Genomic DNA, 14,030 nt, shown 5'->3' with positions numbered 1-14,030 from the left:
CTAATAATTATTCTTTTAATTTTTCAAAATTTTAGCGTTTGAATATATCAAATTAAGAGTAATATAATTAATTTACTCAATAATTTATTATAATTTAGATAAATATAATGATTTTCTTAAAGGACACCAAATTCTAAATATGACAAATATTTAGAACGGAAGAGTACTATTTAATTTAAATTGATTTTACAGAAAAAAAAGGGCAGAATGAATGCATTTGGAATTTTCAGTTTGATTTTTAAAAAATTTAATTCAGTTTGAGTTCGATTTTTAATACATTATTTTATTTTAACTTGATTAATTTGATTTTCAATTTCAACTTGATTAATTTGATTTTCAATAAAATTAAAAGTTGAGTTAATCAAATTTAAAATAATTATTATTCAATCAGTAGAATTAAATTTATATTTTTATTCAATTATTTTCATTTGCCCTTAGTTTTTCTACTTTTCATTTTAATTTGAAAATTCAATTTTTCTTTTATTTTTATAATAATTTTAAATTTCGAATTTCTAATTTTACAAGTAAAATTTATTACGGAATATAGCACACTTTCAGTAATCAACTGATTAAATCTAATGATAAAATCATATAAAAACAATGTCATTTAATGTCATAAAGAGGGTAGATCCATAAACAAGTTGTCCAAAGAGACATACTATATAATTTTCACGTGTCTTAACAAAATGAAATTAGAAAAAAACAAATTCACCATATTGATTTTATCTGCTAACGAATCTATTGGCAGAGACAGGATCCACAGATTTCCACCATATTCTAGTTCATACCAGTTCTTTTTTTCGTTTGTTTCCTTTTGACCTTTATTACTTAATTAGCCCCACTCGGCACGTGGCACTTGCCTCGCGTGCCTCCTCTTGAAGCCCTAAAATTACAGCCCAATTATCATTTTTTTTGTACCTAATTATTATTATTTTTTTTAGCTTGTAGTTAAAACTTGAAACTCATAATTAAATTTATTATTATTGATTTATTGTTATTGCATGCATTAATGAATATGTATAGGCCGGCTTTACTCGGGATAAAATGATATCTAGTTCAAAATCCTATTCTCGGTGAAGTTATCTATTTCGAGCATAGATTAATTTTATTCTCATTAGCGGGTGAAGACACCTCAAAGCATAAACTTACAAAAAAAAAAAAAACATTCAATGAACTCTAACAATATGAGATCCTATAGCTGAAGTACTACATACATTAAAACCCTTTAAATTACATTAAAGGAAACAAATCCTTACCAAATTAGCCTAAGTTGGTATTCTACTATTGATTTTTTTTTTTTTTTTTTTTTTTTGCAATTATGCATAGGTCAGCTGTTACTTTGTTCTTTTCATATTTTATTCTGTGTAATGTGTGCACGTATGATATGACACCAACAACTAGGGAAAGCAAAAAAAAAAAAAAAAAAAAAAAAAAATTGAAATAACATTATGAGCTATATATAAGGGAATAGCCCTCCACTGAACTCATTAAATTGGTGAAAACACTTGTGATTAAGAGAATTTGAACTCGAGACCTTTTACTTCTCAAATAAGTGAGAAGACCAATCAGATCACGCATAATTGGTAAAAAATTGACATTAGTAGTAGTAGCACAAGACCTTTTTTTGGATCCCTAGATAGATATTTTTGGGATAATGAATAATTTTTTAATATTGCAGGATAGGATATAAATAATTGCAAGACCTAATAGACAATTTCATTACTATATACATATATACATTTGCATATACACACAATATGTCATCACATCCACTTAGTGTTTAAAAAAAGATGGGTCTAACAATTAAACTCTTTTACAAACAATTTATTTATTAATATCTGAAAAATATTTTCTCTTTGTTAATTTACATCGACTAAATATTATACGTATAGAGGACATATAAGAGTGGCAAAATAACTAGGTAATCAGTTAGAAGTAAGTTTATATCGCACGTTTTTATCTCATAGGTCCTAATCTCTTATCAAATTCATCTCCATCTTTTTTAACTTTTAATACTTTTTAATATATTATGAACACTCTAAACATCGAAAAGTTCAAAAAATATTTGATAGAAAAATTATTTTTCGAAAATAAATAGAGCGGCAGAGTTTAAACCACAAAATCTGTAATGAATTGTTTTACACGTGCCTTGCATATGCTTTTTTTTTTTTTCGTGTACCAAACCAAAATTTCCATTATTCATAGGCCACCATCACCATGTGAGGAGATCCAACAAAATATGCCTAATCTAGTTATATTATTTGTTACCTAGTTAGCATTTTCTGGCCTTTTGCCTAATTATTTAGCCTAAGATTTGAAAGTACCCACTCATTTCTGTTTAGGCAAAAATGGGGCCAACGATGACCATTTTATGCTAAATGCATCATTTCCATTATGGTTGAATGTCTTATTCCAATTACCACTAAATAAAGTTTATGGCCTAATTGTGTTTGCTCACAGTTCACAATGTTATCTCATGTTTCTTTTATTCATTTTATCTTTTTTTTTTTTTTCTTAAAAACATTAAGGGTATGTTCGTAATATCATTTATTTTAATAGTTATTAGGTGTCATAATAACTGTTAGTTGTTCTATTAGATTTCAGCTGGTAGTTTTTTGTATAACGGTTTTGGTAAAAATAGTTTTTTAATAGTTGTTTAATTTAAAATGACAAAAAAAAAAATATTAGTTGTTTAATTAGCTAAATTTAGAGGAAAAAACAATGAGTATTATTATAAAAAATTAATTAAAAGTTAAACAATAAACGTCATAGTGTTTAACAGCTATTATAAAAATTATATTAACGAAATTACAATTAATAGAGATAAAATTTTGAATGTAGTTAAAACGCTAAAATTTACTCGAAAAGCTATTGTGAAATACGGCCTAAATCGTGAAAAAACTTATTTATAATTTTCTTTTTCCATTTTGATAAACCGTATATTATTTATTTTGGGATTAAAAATTTGTTGTTGGCAAATTATAGTACTAGTAATATTTTTCATATCCCAATCCCCAAGTTTATATTAATTAATACTAATGATGATTGCAATGCTCATAATGGAACCAAACAAATGGTTATTACTTGTTGAAAGATCTTTTACATCTTTTTGATTACTTGTAAAGCCACTTTGATTTCTTAATCAAGACTTCAATTTCTTAATTAATATTTATATATGTCTATATATGTTATTTAAAGCACAATGAATAAACTAAAAGTTAATTAGTCCCATCTGATTTAGACTAAGCAAATACAAAATTAATTATATTAATTCCATTTTAAAAAATTATGGTGCATTTAGATATTTATGGACTATGCATTAAAAATAATTTATCACCATATATATAAAAGCAATTATTCAATCCAAGTGTGGGGTACGTATATGGCAAGTTGAAAGGAACATGCCATCTGGAAAGAGTTCATGAGCCACAAGTTTGAGATTGAAAGGATCATTTCTCACTCCCTCTGCCTTCAAAAGTTTATAATAATGTATGATTTGAATTAATTTTCCTTACTTAATTATGGCTTTATGGTTCATTCTATTAGAATATATGTTTAGAGGCACTAATTAATGAAGCGTCTGAAGTTGTTGGTTAATGTTGTACTAAATCCTTGGTGAATTCATTTTCAAAAAAAAAAAAAAAAAAAAAAAAAAAAGGAAAAATCCTTCGTGAATTCATGTTGATCAACTTGCTAATTTCAAATTTAAAATTCGTATTTTAATTTTATTTGTTTTCGAAAAATAACTAAATTTAAAAAAATAGTTTTCTTAAAAAAATATTTGTACTCTTCAGTTATAATATTGAAATTAATTAAAATATATTAAAATTTATAACTTATAAAAATAAAAATATCCAAAAATTATAAAAATTTTATATTTTTTAAACTTCATCATTCAATATGAGAAAAAAATGTAAAATAATACGTTGTAATAATTACCGGTGACTAACGGTGGTGGCATATAAAGATTGGTGGTAATTAGCGGTGATCAATAAAGACGGAGACACCGTGTATAAAACTTCCTCCAAGAAAAAAAAGTGAAGTATTTAGTATAAAAAATTGAAATAAATATATTTTAATTTGGCCCTAATCAAGTAATATTATTTTGTAGACTCCTAAATATTTGAAGATCCCTCCCTAATTCACTGGTGTTAATCAATAGATTTTTAATAAATGTGTATTTATAAAATTATAATAAATTTATTAATTTCTGAAAATTATTTTGAAATTATTTTCTTTAAATAAACTTAGTTTTCTCTTTTAGCTAAAAGGAAAAAAAAATTCCATTAATTAATTTTTCCTTGAACAATATAAAATATTTATGATTGCTATCACATTAAAGATTATTGAAGAACAGGAAACGTCAAGTAGACGTGCACCATTTAACTTTTTTTTTTTTTTTTGTTTTTTTTATTCATCCAATATAGTATAGTTACTTCAATGGCACATATTCAATTATATATCTCAAATGAAAATATCTATGGAAACCAACATTGCATGTATTTTTTTATTGCTGCTGTGAAAGAGAAGAGAAAGCTAAATTAGACAAACTGATTTAAGTAAAAGGAAGTGGAGATACGACATTGAAACCCATATACTATTATTGGGCAATTTTTTTTGTATAAATTACCGGTATTCGGATTCTATTTTTAGGGACCGTCTAATCCGGTTTGAAGTTTAGTCACTGTTAAGGTTTCTTGTTTCTCCTTGCAAGTACGTTAAGTAGGAATCGAACTCAAAAGTTATTCCTGTGTACTCAGCCTGCATTGCAAACTGAGCCACAACTTGTAAGTTATTACTCGGCAATTTTAATGTCTTGTTGAATTGGAAAATAAGCCTATAATATGCCACTAATACTTGGCTCCCCATTGCAATCAATAGGCATGTTTTGTTGATAACTCATCTTGCATATTGCTTCAACATCTAGAATACTGGTTTCTATCTTCAATTAAAACTCAAAACTTTTTATTTATTCATGACACTTGACATTTGTATTTCATTGGAAAGATATAGATATCACTCAAGCGCTATTACGTTACGTTCAATCTACTAAAATAATATAGTATGAAATAATGAATATTAATTTTCTATTTTTTTTACACTATAAACTTATGATTGAAAGAAATAACATTCAAATTGATTTTCTTACATATTTTAAAAATTGTATTACAAAAATGTATTGGGTTTAAATTTCTCTAAATCATATGACATTCCCTTAATCCAATGAGAATTATTTAAGAAATATAATTATTTTTATTATACAATTTATAATATTATTTGAATTTGTCTGATCATAAAAGAAAAAACAATTAAAAAAATGTGTAGAATGAGAATTATATTTTATTATATAGCTCAAAATTTGATTCCATCCATTTCATCATCAAGCAGAGAAGAAATCAATCAACAAGAGTTGTGTAGTTTGAAGTTTCATTACTGCTTTTCATTAAACCTTTATTAGACCTCTAATGACATGCTACGTGTAAAATATTAGTGGACCAAAAATATAGGTAGGAGAATTAATTAATTATTGTAAATTGACAAGTGAATGTAAATGAAAATGGACAATATTGAAAATTGCTTTATGAAAAATTTGGAGGGGACAAGTGTCTTGATCACTACATGCCTGGCATACCTTATCTTCTTTGTTGGATGTAAGATAGCTTATCAAAATTAGCCACTCAATTCAAAACTCCCATCCACAATAATGCATCCCAAACTTTTACTTATTTTCATAACCTGCGGATATAAATTGTGTTTTTTTAAATTTTGTAAAGTTAATGATTTGATATTTACGACCGTATAACAGGGATAATCCATTCTATAATGTGACTTGGAGGCAAAGAAGCTGTTCCGAGGAGGATTTGCGTTGTAGAGAATAGTGTTGATCAATCTTGTAAGTGCTTATTGTACTGAGTTACGCTATCTGGATTTTTTTTTTTTTTTTTATATAGAATGATTATACAGTGGCAAATCACGTGAAGAAACAAAATTGGGACGTGGACTGGGTTGAAGCAAACCTTAAAGCAGATGACCTGAGCTGGTCCAGCCTAACTGATGGGACTGTCCATTATAGTTCTGAGACAAGCTAAGCTGCCTCAATAGTCCCTTTTGTTCTTTTATAGGACAATCCCATTTTCATTTTGTTTGAGCAGAATCACAACATTCATTCATTTGAACCAAAAAAGAAGACTTTATTACATACTTTATACCCAAAATAATATTTATTAACTCAAAATTGAACTTCATCATATTCAATAAATTAATTTAGTCAAGCATGTTTTTTTTTTTAAAGGAAAAATCTATATATTATCATGAATTGTAAAATTAAATTAGGTGCAGTGGAAGATTGGAATACTCAATAATTTGAAGGTGGTAGTCCATTACGCAAGTGAGATATTTAATAATAAGAAATTTGTATGTATATATATATATATATATATATGATTCTACGATACATAATTTTCATTGCAATTAATGTATTTTGACCTAATCAAACTCTACTTTTAGACAACATTTTATTATTTCATCATCGTGTTGTTCTAGGATTAATCATAAACTAACATGGTCCGCATCTGCATGGGATTAGCTAGCCAATTAAGACTCTCAGAGTTATTATTAGTAGTATTAGAAGTTGTAGTGATTTTGATACTTCCTTTTTTTTTTATTAGTAAATCAAATGATTTTTTTTTTTTTTGTCAAACATTCCATTATTTTTATTTTGATCTTTTAATTTTAATATATTTAATACACATATTAATGTATGGTACGTCGAACAATTAATAAAATTTTATAGTATGGTTTATTTTTTTACTCTTACTAAATTGATATTGAGAAAGATTAAGGGCGCTTTTGGTTTAATTGTTTATGCTAAATAATATTGCCTCCATTCCATACGTATAGGCTCGCTTTCTTTTTTCATACGTGCCAAAATTTAATCTTATTTTATTTTTTTAGAAAATTATTTATTGTTTAATTTCTTAAGTACTCCCTATTTAATGTACATCTATATACACAGTATTGTATATAAATAATTTAATATTATAGAGGGATATTTTGGGGAAAAATTAAATAAAAAATATAACTTAACTATATTAGTTAATTTTTCTCGATCTATAACAAAATCAAACTATAGTCTATATATTGAACGGAGGGAGTAGTTAGTTGTAGCAGTTTTTGATAATTTATGGCGTTAAATGTTAAGCCCAATAACAAAGGCCATTACTGATGTCATTAATTTCGGAGTTAAGCCCAATATCCATTTTTGGCCCAATGTTCATTTTTTTAGCCCAATAATAAGCGTAGTGCCATTACTTTCTATTCTGACTTGGGCCCAATTTGCATTATAAGTTGTGGCCAAGCAAATAGCCATGGATTTTATGCATAAAAAGCAAGATTATACATGTATAAAAGGAACCTTTTTTTTATTTCTTTTAATCCCTTGTTAAACTCTTATATTATTATTTTTTTTTTAAGTTTTACTCTTACCCAAAAGCTTTTTTAATTTTTTAAGTTTTGTTTATAACCCTAATTAATCCCTATTTGAAAGTATATAATTAAAAAAGCAAAACTAAGGGCTATTACATAAAGGAAATGACTAACACAAAATAGGAAATTATATATATTCAAATAAAAAAAAGAAATTAAGTAATTTTTTTCTTTTTTATTGCATCAAATATTTTGCCCTAACTATTGGGCTTGTTAGTGTTAGAATGGTCCCAGACAGCATATTCACAGCAATAAATAATATTAAGCTGATAAATTGAAGGACAAAAAAGAAAAAGGGGAAAAAATAATTAAAATTAAAAAAAAAAAAATACAACCTCAAATTATTTCCTATCACACAACATGCATATATATATATATAAGTAACTAATTTTATTTTTTAGCACCCCTTTTTCACTTTATTTACTTCCACTGGAGTGGGCCCAACATCATGTCTTAAGATTTCATCATCTCCTACATCATCATCCTCCGCCCAATCTTCTGATTCCATTTTCTGTTGATAGTATCGGACGGCCACAAACATCATAAACACTGTAAAAGAGTATATTAGCACCCTATTGGAAATATAAACTCGATTAAATTATTTACGAAATGACGAAGGTGACCTCACCTGCCCAAACACGAGCAACCATTGTCGAGAGGTTCCACACGAGGGTAAAAATGGCCAGCGCGACGGCTTTTTTGTGCGAGCAAGAATCCCATGCATCTCGCAGCCGTCGAATCCAGAATTTTCCTTCATTTCCATAATTGAAACGATATAATAAAATTGAATGCATTTATATTATAAACATTACATTATATTATATTGTAAGATCAAATAAAATAAATAAGAAGAGAGGCTCTCTACAAATTTAAGGGAGCATCATTAAATAAAGAGAAGTTATGTTTTTTTTTTCAAAAAAAAAAATTTGATGGGTCCCAACAATGATGCATTTATACCTAAGATTTGCTTGGCCAAATTAGCATCCAATATTAGAGATAATAAAAAATCCTGATTCATGATAGTGATTGATTTGTTGGACTCTGATATAGATCGTCAAAGTTGTGTTCATCAATAATTTTTTAAATAAATATTAATATTTCATAAAGTTTAATTTTTAACATTTTATAAAAAATTATTCAATAGTGAAAAATTTAATAGATATTAAAATAGTTAATTTTTTGTCGTTATACTAAACAAATTCCCTTTGTGTTTTTTGTAGGGCCCAAGTTTTTTTTAATTTTTTTGTAGGGCCCAACTAGATCTACTTCCCTATATAGTGAAGAAGAAGGAAGCATCGTCAACAAGAGCCGTTGCAACACCAGACCCCGTTGGGGGCCCATGATGCATCACCGACTTCCTATCATGGGGCCCATGTCTTTGTTTGTGCTATCAGATGGTGGAAAGTGCAGAGTAATCGCGTGGTTAACGGTATAGAATCATAACTCAATCAAGAACGTAGCAAGTAGACAAAAGGGCATTTAAAGACTGAAGAATTTACCATATGCAGTTAGCTGTGTCGAGTACGATGAGCAGACTTTTGGTACAGTGAAAACCCCAAAAAATCCTGCGGCAGTTACCATAAGTGCGTCTTAGTAAAAAGTTAAAACTTGCAGCGATTTTACCGGTTCCCTATTTTGGGTTCCGACCATATATGAAAAGACAATTATAACCCCTCCAGTAACAGTACTTATTTCTTTTTTATTATTATTATTTTTACATGAATCAAACTTTCAAGATAAAAAAATAAATTAAAAATTGTCGAGAATTGAATTTTTAGTCTCTTCGTAATATCTATGTAAATTTAAAATATATATATAGTGATAAAATATGTGCAATTAACTCTCAATCAAATTCTGTACATTTCAATATTTTTATTAAAATTTTGGATTTTAATTGAGAAAAATCAATATTTAAAACCTTTGATTAAAATAGCAAATTTTTGTGGGAATTATGTAAAATCCATGAATAATAATAATAATAATAATAACAACATACCCAATTTTGCCATCTTCCAAATGGTTATGGAGGTGCCACACCTGGCAAATACAAACAGCAGCACTGCCAACTGCCATGGTTACAGTCCATAAAATTTTTTTTGTATTTTTCTCATCAGAATAATAATAATAATAATAGTAATTGAAGTAAAATAAAATAAATATAATTACCTTCATGGTAGTAGAAGGATCACCAGAAAACAGGGCCCTAATCTTTAGCAAACACTCATTCAAGTAAGGTAGAACCAATTTTAGTAACCAAATTGCCTCTTCTTCACCTAGCACATACCTTGTATCATCTATATCTATAACTCCCCTGTTTTTTTAACATTTTCAAAATACAAAGATTAATAATTAGCCTAAATTATTAATCCTTTCTTAATAAAATTAAATTTCTTGATTATTGCTGTATAATTTTAATGTGTACCTGCAAATAAGTGATCTGTACAAGAAAATTGCAGCAAGATAAACCAAACCCAGATAGGAAATCACAGAAATAAAGCTGTAAAAAGAAATTGTAAAACAGAATTTTAGTTTTAGCCTCTGTTTTTAGAACAGAGTAATAGTAATAAAATAAAATTCAACATTGAATTCAGTGTAGTTTGGGATATCTGACCTGACATTCAGATCTTTAGTATAGGAAGAAGAGACTATGATAAATGTACCAATTCCAAAAACAAATGCAGATCTCGATATGTCCTTCCACATTACTAAATCCACTGAAAAAAAATATGAAAGAGTTTCAAGAAATTGAACCCAATAACAGAGAGGGAATTCAAGTTTTCCAAGAAATGAAAACTTACCTAGATTTTGCAATTTGTTATGAGTTTCTGGGAAATTCTGGTATTCATTAGTAACTGGAACTGAAAATAAAAATAATAATAATAAAAAGTAACAGTTAGTAAGAATTGGCAAAAAAAAAAAAAAATCCCAAATGAGCACGAAATTATAAAAAATTAAAAATTTAAAAAAAAAAAAAAAACAGAAAAGAAAGCCTTACTTGAACTGGGTTTTGCATTTGCAAGATTTTGGTAAATTGTAGCTCTTCTTAGAACAGGAGGTGGCTGTTTGTTAACAGTTGAAGAAATTGGTGATGTTCTGTTTCTAAATTGATAAATATTTTTATTTTCATTCACTACTGCTTTCTTAGGCTTCTGTTCTTGTAAACTAATTTCCACTTTCTTGGGCTTCTCTTCTTGTGATGCTTTTATTTCCACCTTCTTTGGCTTCTCCTCTTCTTGTTCTGCTTTTATTTCCATTTTCTCTGGCTTCTCCTCCGCCTGTTTTGTTTCTGTTACTTTAATTTCTTTAATATCAACACTCATTTTCTCAACTTCAATCTCCATTTCCATTTCCTCATCTATTTCTTGATCTTGCTCTTCATTTTCATCTTCCTCTAATTCCTCACCACCATCAAGAACAACAACATCATCAACAGTTTCTTTATTTTTTACCAATATTGGAGGAGATAATGCCTCATTGGCTTCTTTGTCACTAGAAATGACATTTTCTTGACAAACATCAAATTCTTTGCAGGATTCCTCAGATCCATTAATCTCTTCAATTACAGGTGGACTCTTCAAATCAACTCCACTAATAACAGAATCTCTAATCACTAATTCATCATCCAATGTCGTCGCTGTTGGCTCTGATTTTGATATCTTTAAAAGAATTGAATTCCTTCCAATTCCACTATCAATTCCAATGTCTTTACCAGATTCAACTGACTTGACTTTCCTCAATTGGGGATTACTAGATTCAAGAACCTCTTTAATATCAGATCTTGATTTTCCTTTCTTGCCCAGAATTGGGCTTTTATCAATTCCATCAACAGAGACATCAGATTTTCCTTTTCTTGAAACAATTGAGGATTTCTTGATTCCATCAGCAGAAACACTCAATTCTTTACATTGCTCATCAGAATTCTTGATTACTGAACTTTTACCAATCTGAATTGTACCATCACAACTACTATCAGATTTCCATGTCTTTCTCTTACCAGTTGTACTACCAACTGGGGATTTCTTGACAACCTTTCTTGGACTATCAGCAGCAACAGTAGACTCTTCAGAATTACTATCTCCATTAAAAACCTTAAACGCACCATCTCCATTAAGCTTCATTCTACTCTCCCAAACAGACCCAGTAGCAACATTAGTTTTAACACCGGCTCTTCTTCTACTGACATCCATTTTTTAAAAAGAGAAAAAGAAAAAAAAAAAATCAATCTTTCTTTGTGATAATTGAGCACTGGGTCATAGTGGTTAATAATGGATAATAAGAAGAGGAAATCTTGAAGATCAAGAAATGGAAGTTGGTATCGGTGATGCTCTTTGTTTGGTCTGGTGGGGGTTAAATGATTAGAGTGATAGGGCATGTGCCCTTTGTTTACTTCTTTTAGGGTATTTATTCTTTTAACTTTGTGTCAAAGGATATGTGTGAAGCACTATAAACGAGGCAAAAGTCATTTTAGCCTCTCATAGTCACATGCAAGGGAAGGGAAGTTAGTACTTTTGCTTTTATTTTATTTTTTTGCTTCTTGTTTGCTAATTTGTCTTAAGCCAAAGGCAATAGACAAATGGTGTTAAATTTTGCAATTTGTTGCAGAAGTAGGAGCTATGCCAATTGCCAAGTGAACTATATTATGCAAATTCATTACCCTAAATTTGGCTAAAGATTAGCTTTTCGAAAAGCTTTCTAATTGCCCTTAAAGTTAATTTATCACTAATGACCAATGCCTAAGACCTTGTTGTTTGTACTAAACACTTTTGATTTAAACCACTGTATAAACAATTAACATCGGTTAAGAATTAACAGATAATGACAAATAAAACTTAGAGTAGTAAGTGTTTGAGAGAATTTTATTTAATTATTTTTTTGGCCCAAACATAAAAATACGTATCTAAATAAATAAAAAAAAGTCAATCAATGGCTCTTCATGATTCCTATTAATTAATACTCCCATAAGAATAGATATTTTACAAATTTTCTACTATAGTTCATGTTTATTGCATACTTTATTTTATGATAATGAGAAATAGATTTATATTCCAATTCTAATGTCCATTTACATTGATTTTGTGTAGATTAAGTTACCATTAAGCTTTTCTTGTGGGGTATAATTAATTAATTGATGATTAACTTTTAATTAATCTCTTCTATTTGATTGAGATGGGAACTATATTTGATTTCCTTTTCTTCGTTAATGGAGATGTTCATAGTTTACAAATTGATTTATTTAAATTCTAAAATCTAAACGCAGCTAAAAATTAACTTTAAAATTAGTAATGATAAATAAATAAAGCACAAATCATTAATTTATAATTTTTTTGCCACACAATTTTATGAATTAAAAATAAATAATTCAAAAACTAATAAATAATTGATGTACCAAAATAACTACAATAAATAATTTATATTCCTTCTAGTTTGGTAGGTGAAATTTGTTAAACCAAACAACCTAAATATATTTTCTTTTTACCTTTTTCCGTTTCAAATGGGGGAATTGATGTTTTTTTTTAACCTAAAAGTGGTTTAACTTTGTCAAAGCATTAGTCGTTTTAATACTATATGTAATGATAGAGATATATGATTATTGCCTAATTAGAGGGGACCTATATAATTATATGGTCTAATTAATTATGAGGGATGGTCATTAGGGTTAGAGCTTTCTCCTAAAGTTGTTGCAGCTTGACTTTCTTAATTCAATTAACTAACTATAATTAGATAACATTTGGAAAAATTTATGTGCACAAATTTAATTGAATTAAATTATTGTTTATGAATTGTGAAAATTCAATTCATTTATTGAAATAATTAAATTGAATTGAATTCCTGTTCAAGAATTGCTTCAAACACTATGTAATTAATAATGAATTCATCGTCTTTATTTATTATTTTAAAATAATATTAATAATATGAAAACTTTAAGGGACTAAAAAAATAAATTATGTAATTTGATTATAAGTGGAGACTGTAATTTTGTTTTCAATATTATTTTGAAAATATTAAAATAAATATGTGAAATAATTAAACATGAAAAAGAAATATAAAAATAGAGTTCAAGTCACGTGATTACAATATAGATAATCACGTTGGGCTTATCGACAAAATCGTGTCAACAACGATCCAATACTCTGCACATTTACACTTCCCACACAATTGTTTTAAACAATTATTTAAAAATTTTAATTTACTAACAACAGTCAAATTATTTTTACAAAAGTCAAAATCTGGCTCTGTGGACTGATCCATATTAATTAGCAATTATCATATTTTATTGTTTATTATAATAAATAAATAATCAACCATAGATAAGAAGAAGGGGTTAGGGGTTAGGGTTAGCAAAGGTTAGTGATCTAATGTGCATTTAAGAACTAATCATCTAAATTTCATAAATTAATATCATAAGATCTGCCGGAACCGGAATCTGAATCTTTTATATTCATTAATCAATATGATACATATGACAAATTAGGAACCAAATCATGTGTTATCATAAAAAAATATAGTATTTCTCATACATCAAAATATTAACTTGAATTGAAAAA

General features: G+C 27.7%; 1 protein-coding gene across 1 annotated transcript; it reads right to left on the bottom strand.

Moving 5' to 3' along the window:
• Positions 1 to 7,640: 7,640 nt before the first annotated feature.
• Positions 7,641 to 11,883, bottom strand: LOC149494066 (Reticulon family protein). The gene is made up of 9 exons (XM_089725291.1): positions 10,481 to 11,883; positions 10,284 to 10,343; positions 10,097 to 10,199; positions 9,908 to 9,982; positions 9,652 to 9,796; positions 9,482 to 9,551; positions 8,985 to 9,050; positions 8,114 to 8,236; positions 7,641 to 8,034 (listed from the first exon to the last, which is right to left on the bottom strand). Exons 1-9 carry the CDS (start codon positions 11,670 to 11,672, stop codon positions 7,883 to 7,885), a joined length of 1,986 nt encoding a protein of 661 aa, XP_089581417.1. The 5' UTR covers positions 11,673 to 11,883; the 3' UTR covers positions 7,641 to 7,882.
• Between the last annotated feature and the right edge of the window lie 2,147 nt (positions 11,884 to 14,030).

Source organism: Jatropha curcas, chromosome 8, assembly GCF_041381405.1.
Source record: "Jatropha curcas cultivar XTBG-Jc1 chromosome 8, XTBG_Jcur_1.0, whole genome shotgun sequence".
In the NCBI taxonomy this organism is placed as follows: Eukaryota; Viridiplantae; Streptophyta; class Magnoliopsida; order Malpighiales; family Euphorbiaceae; genus Jatropha; species Jatropha curcas.
This window is presented reverse-complemented; position numbering and strand designations above follow the sequence as displayed.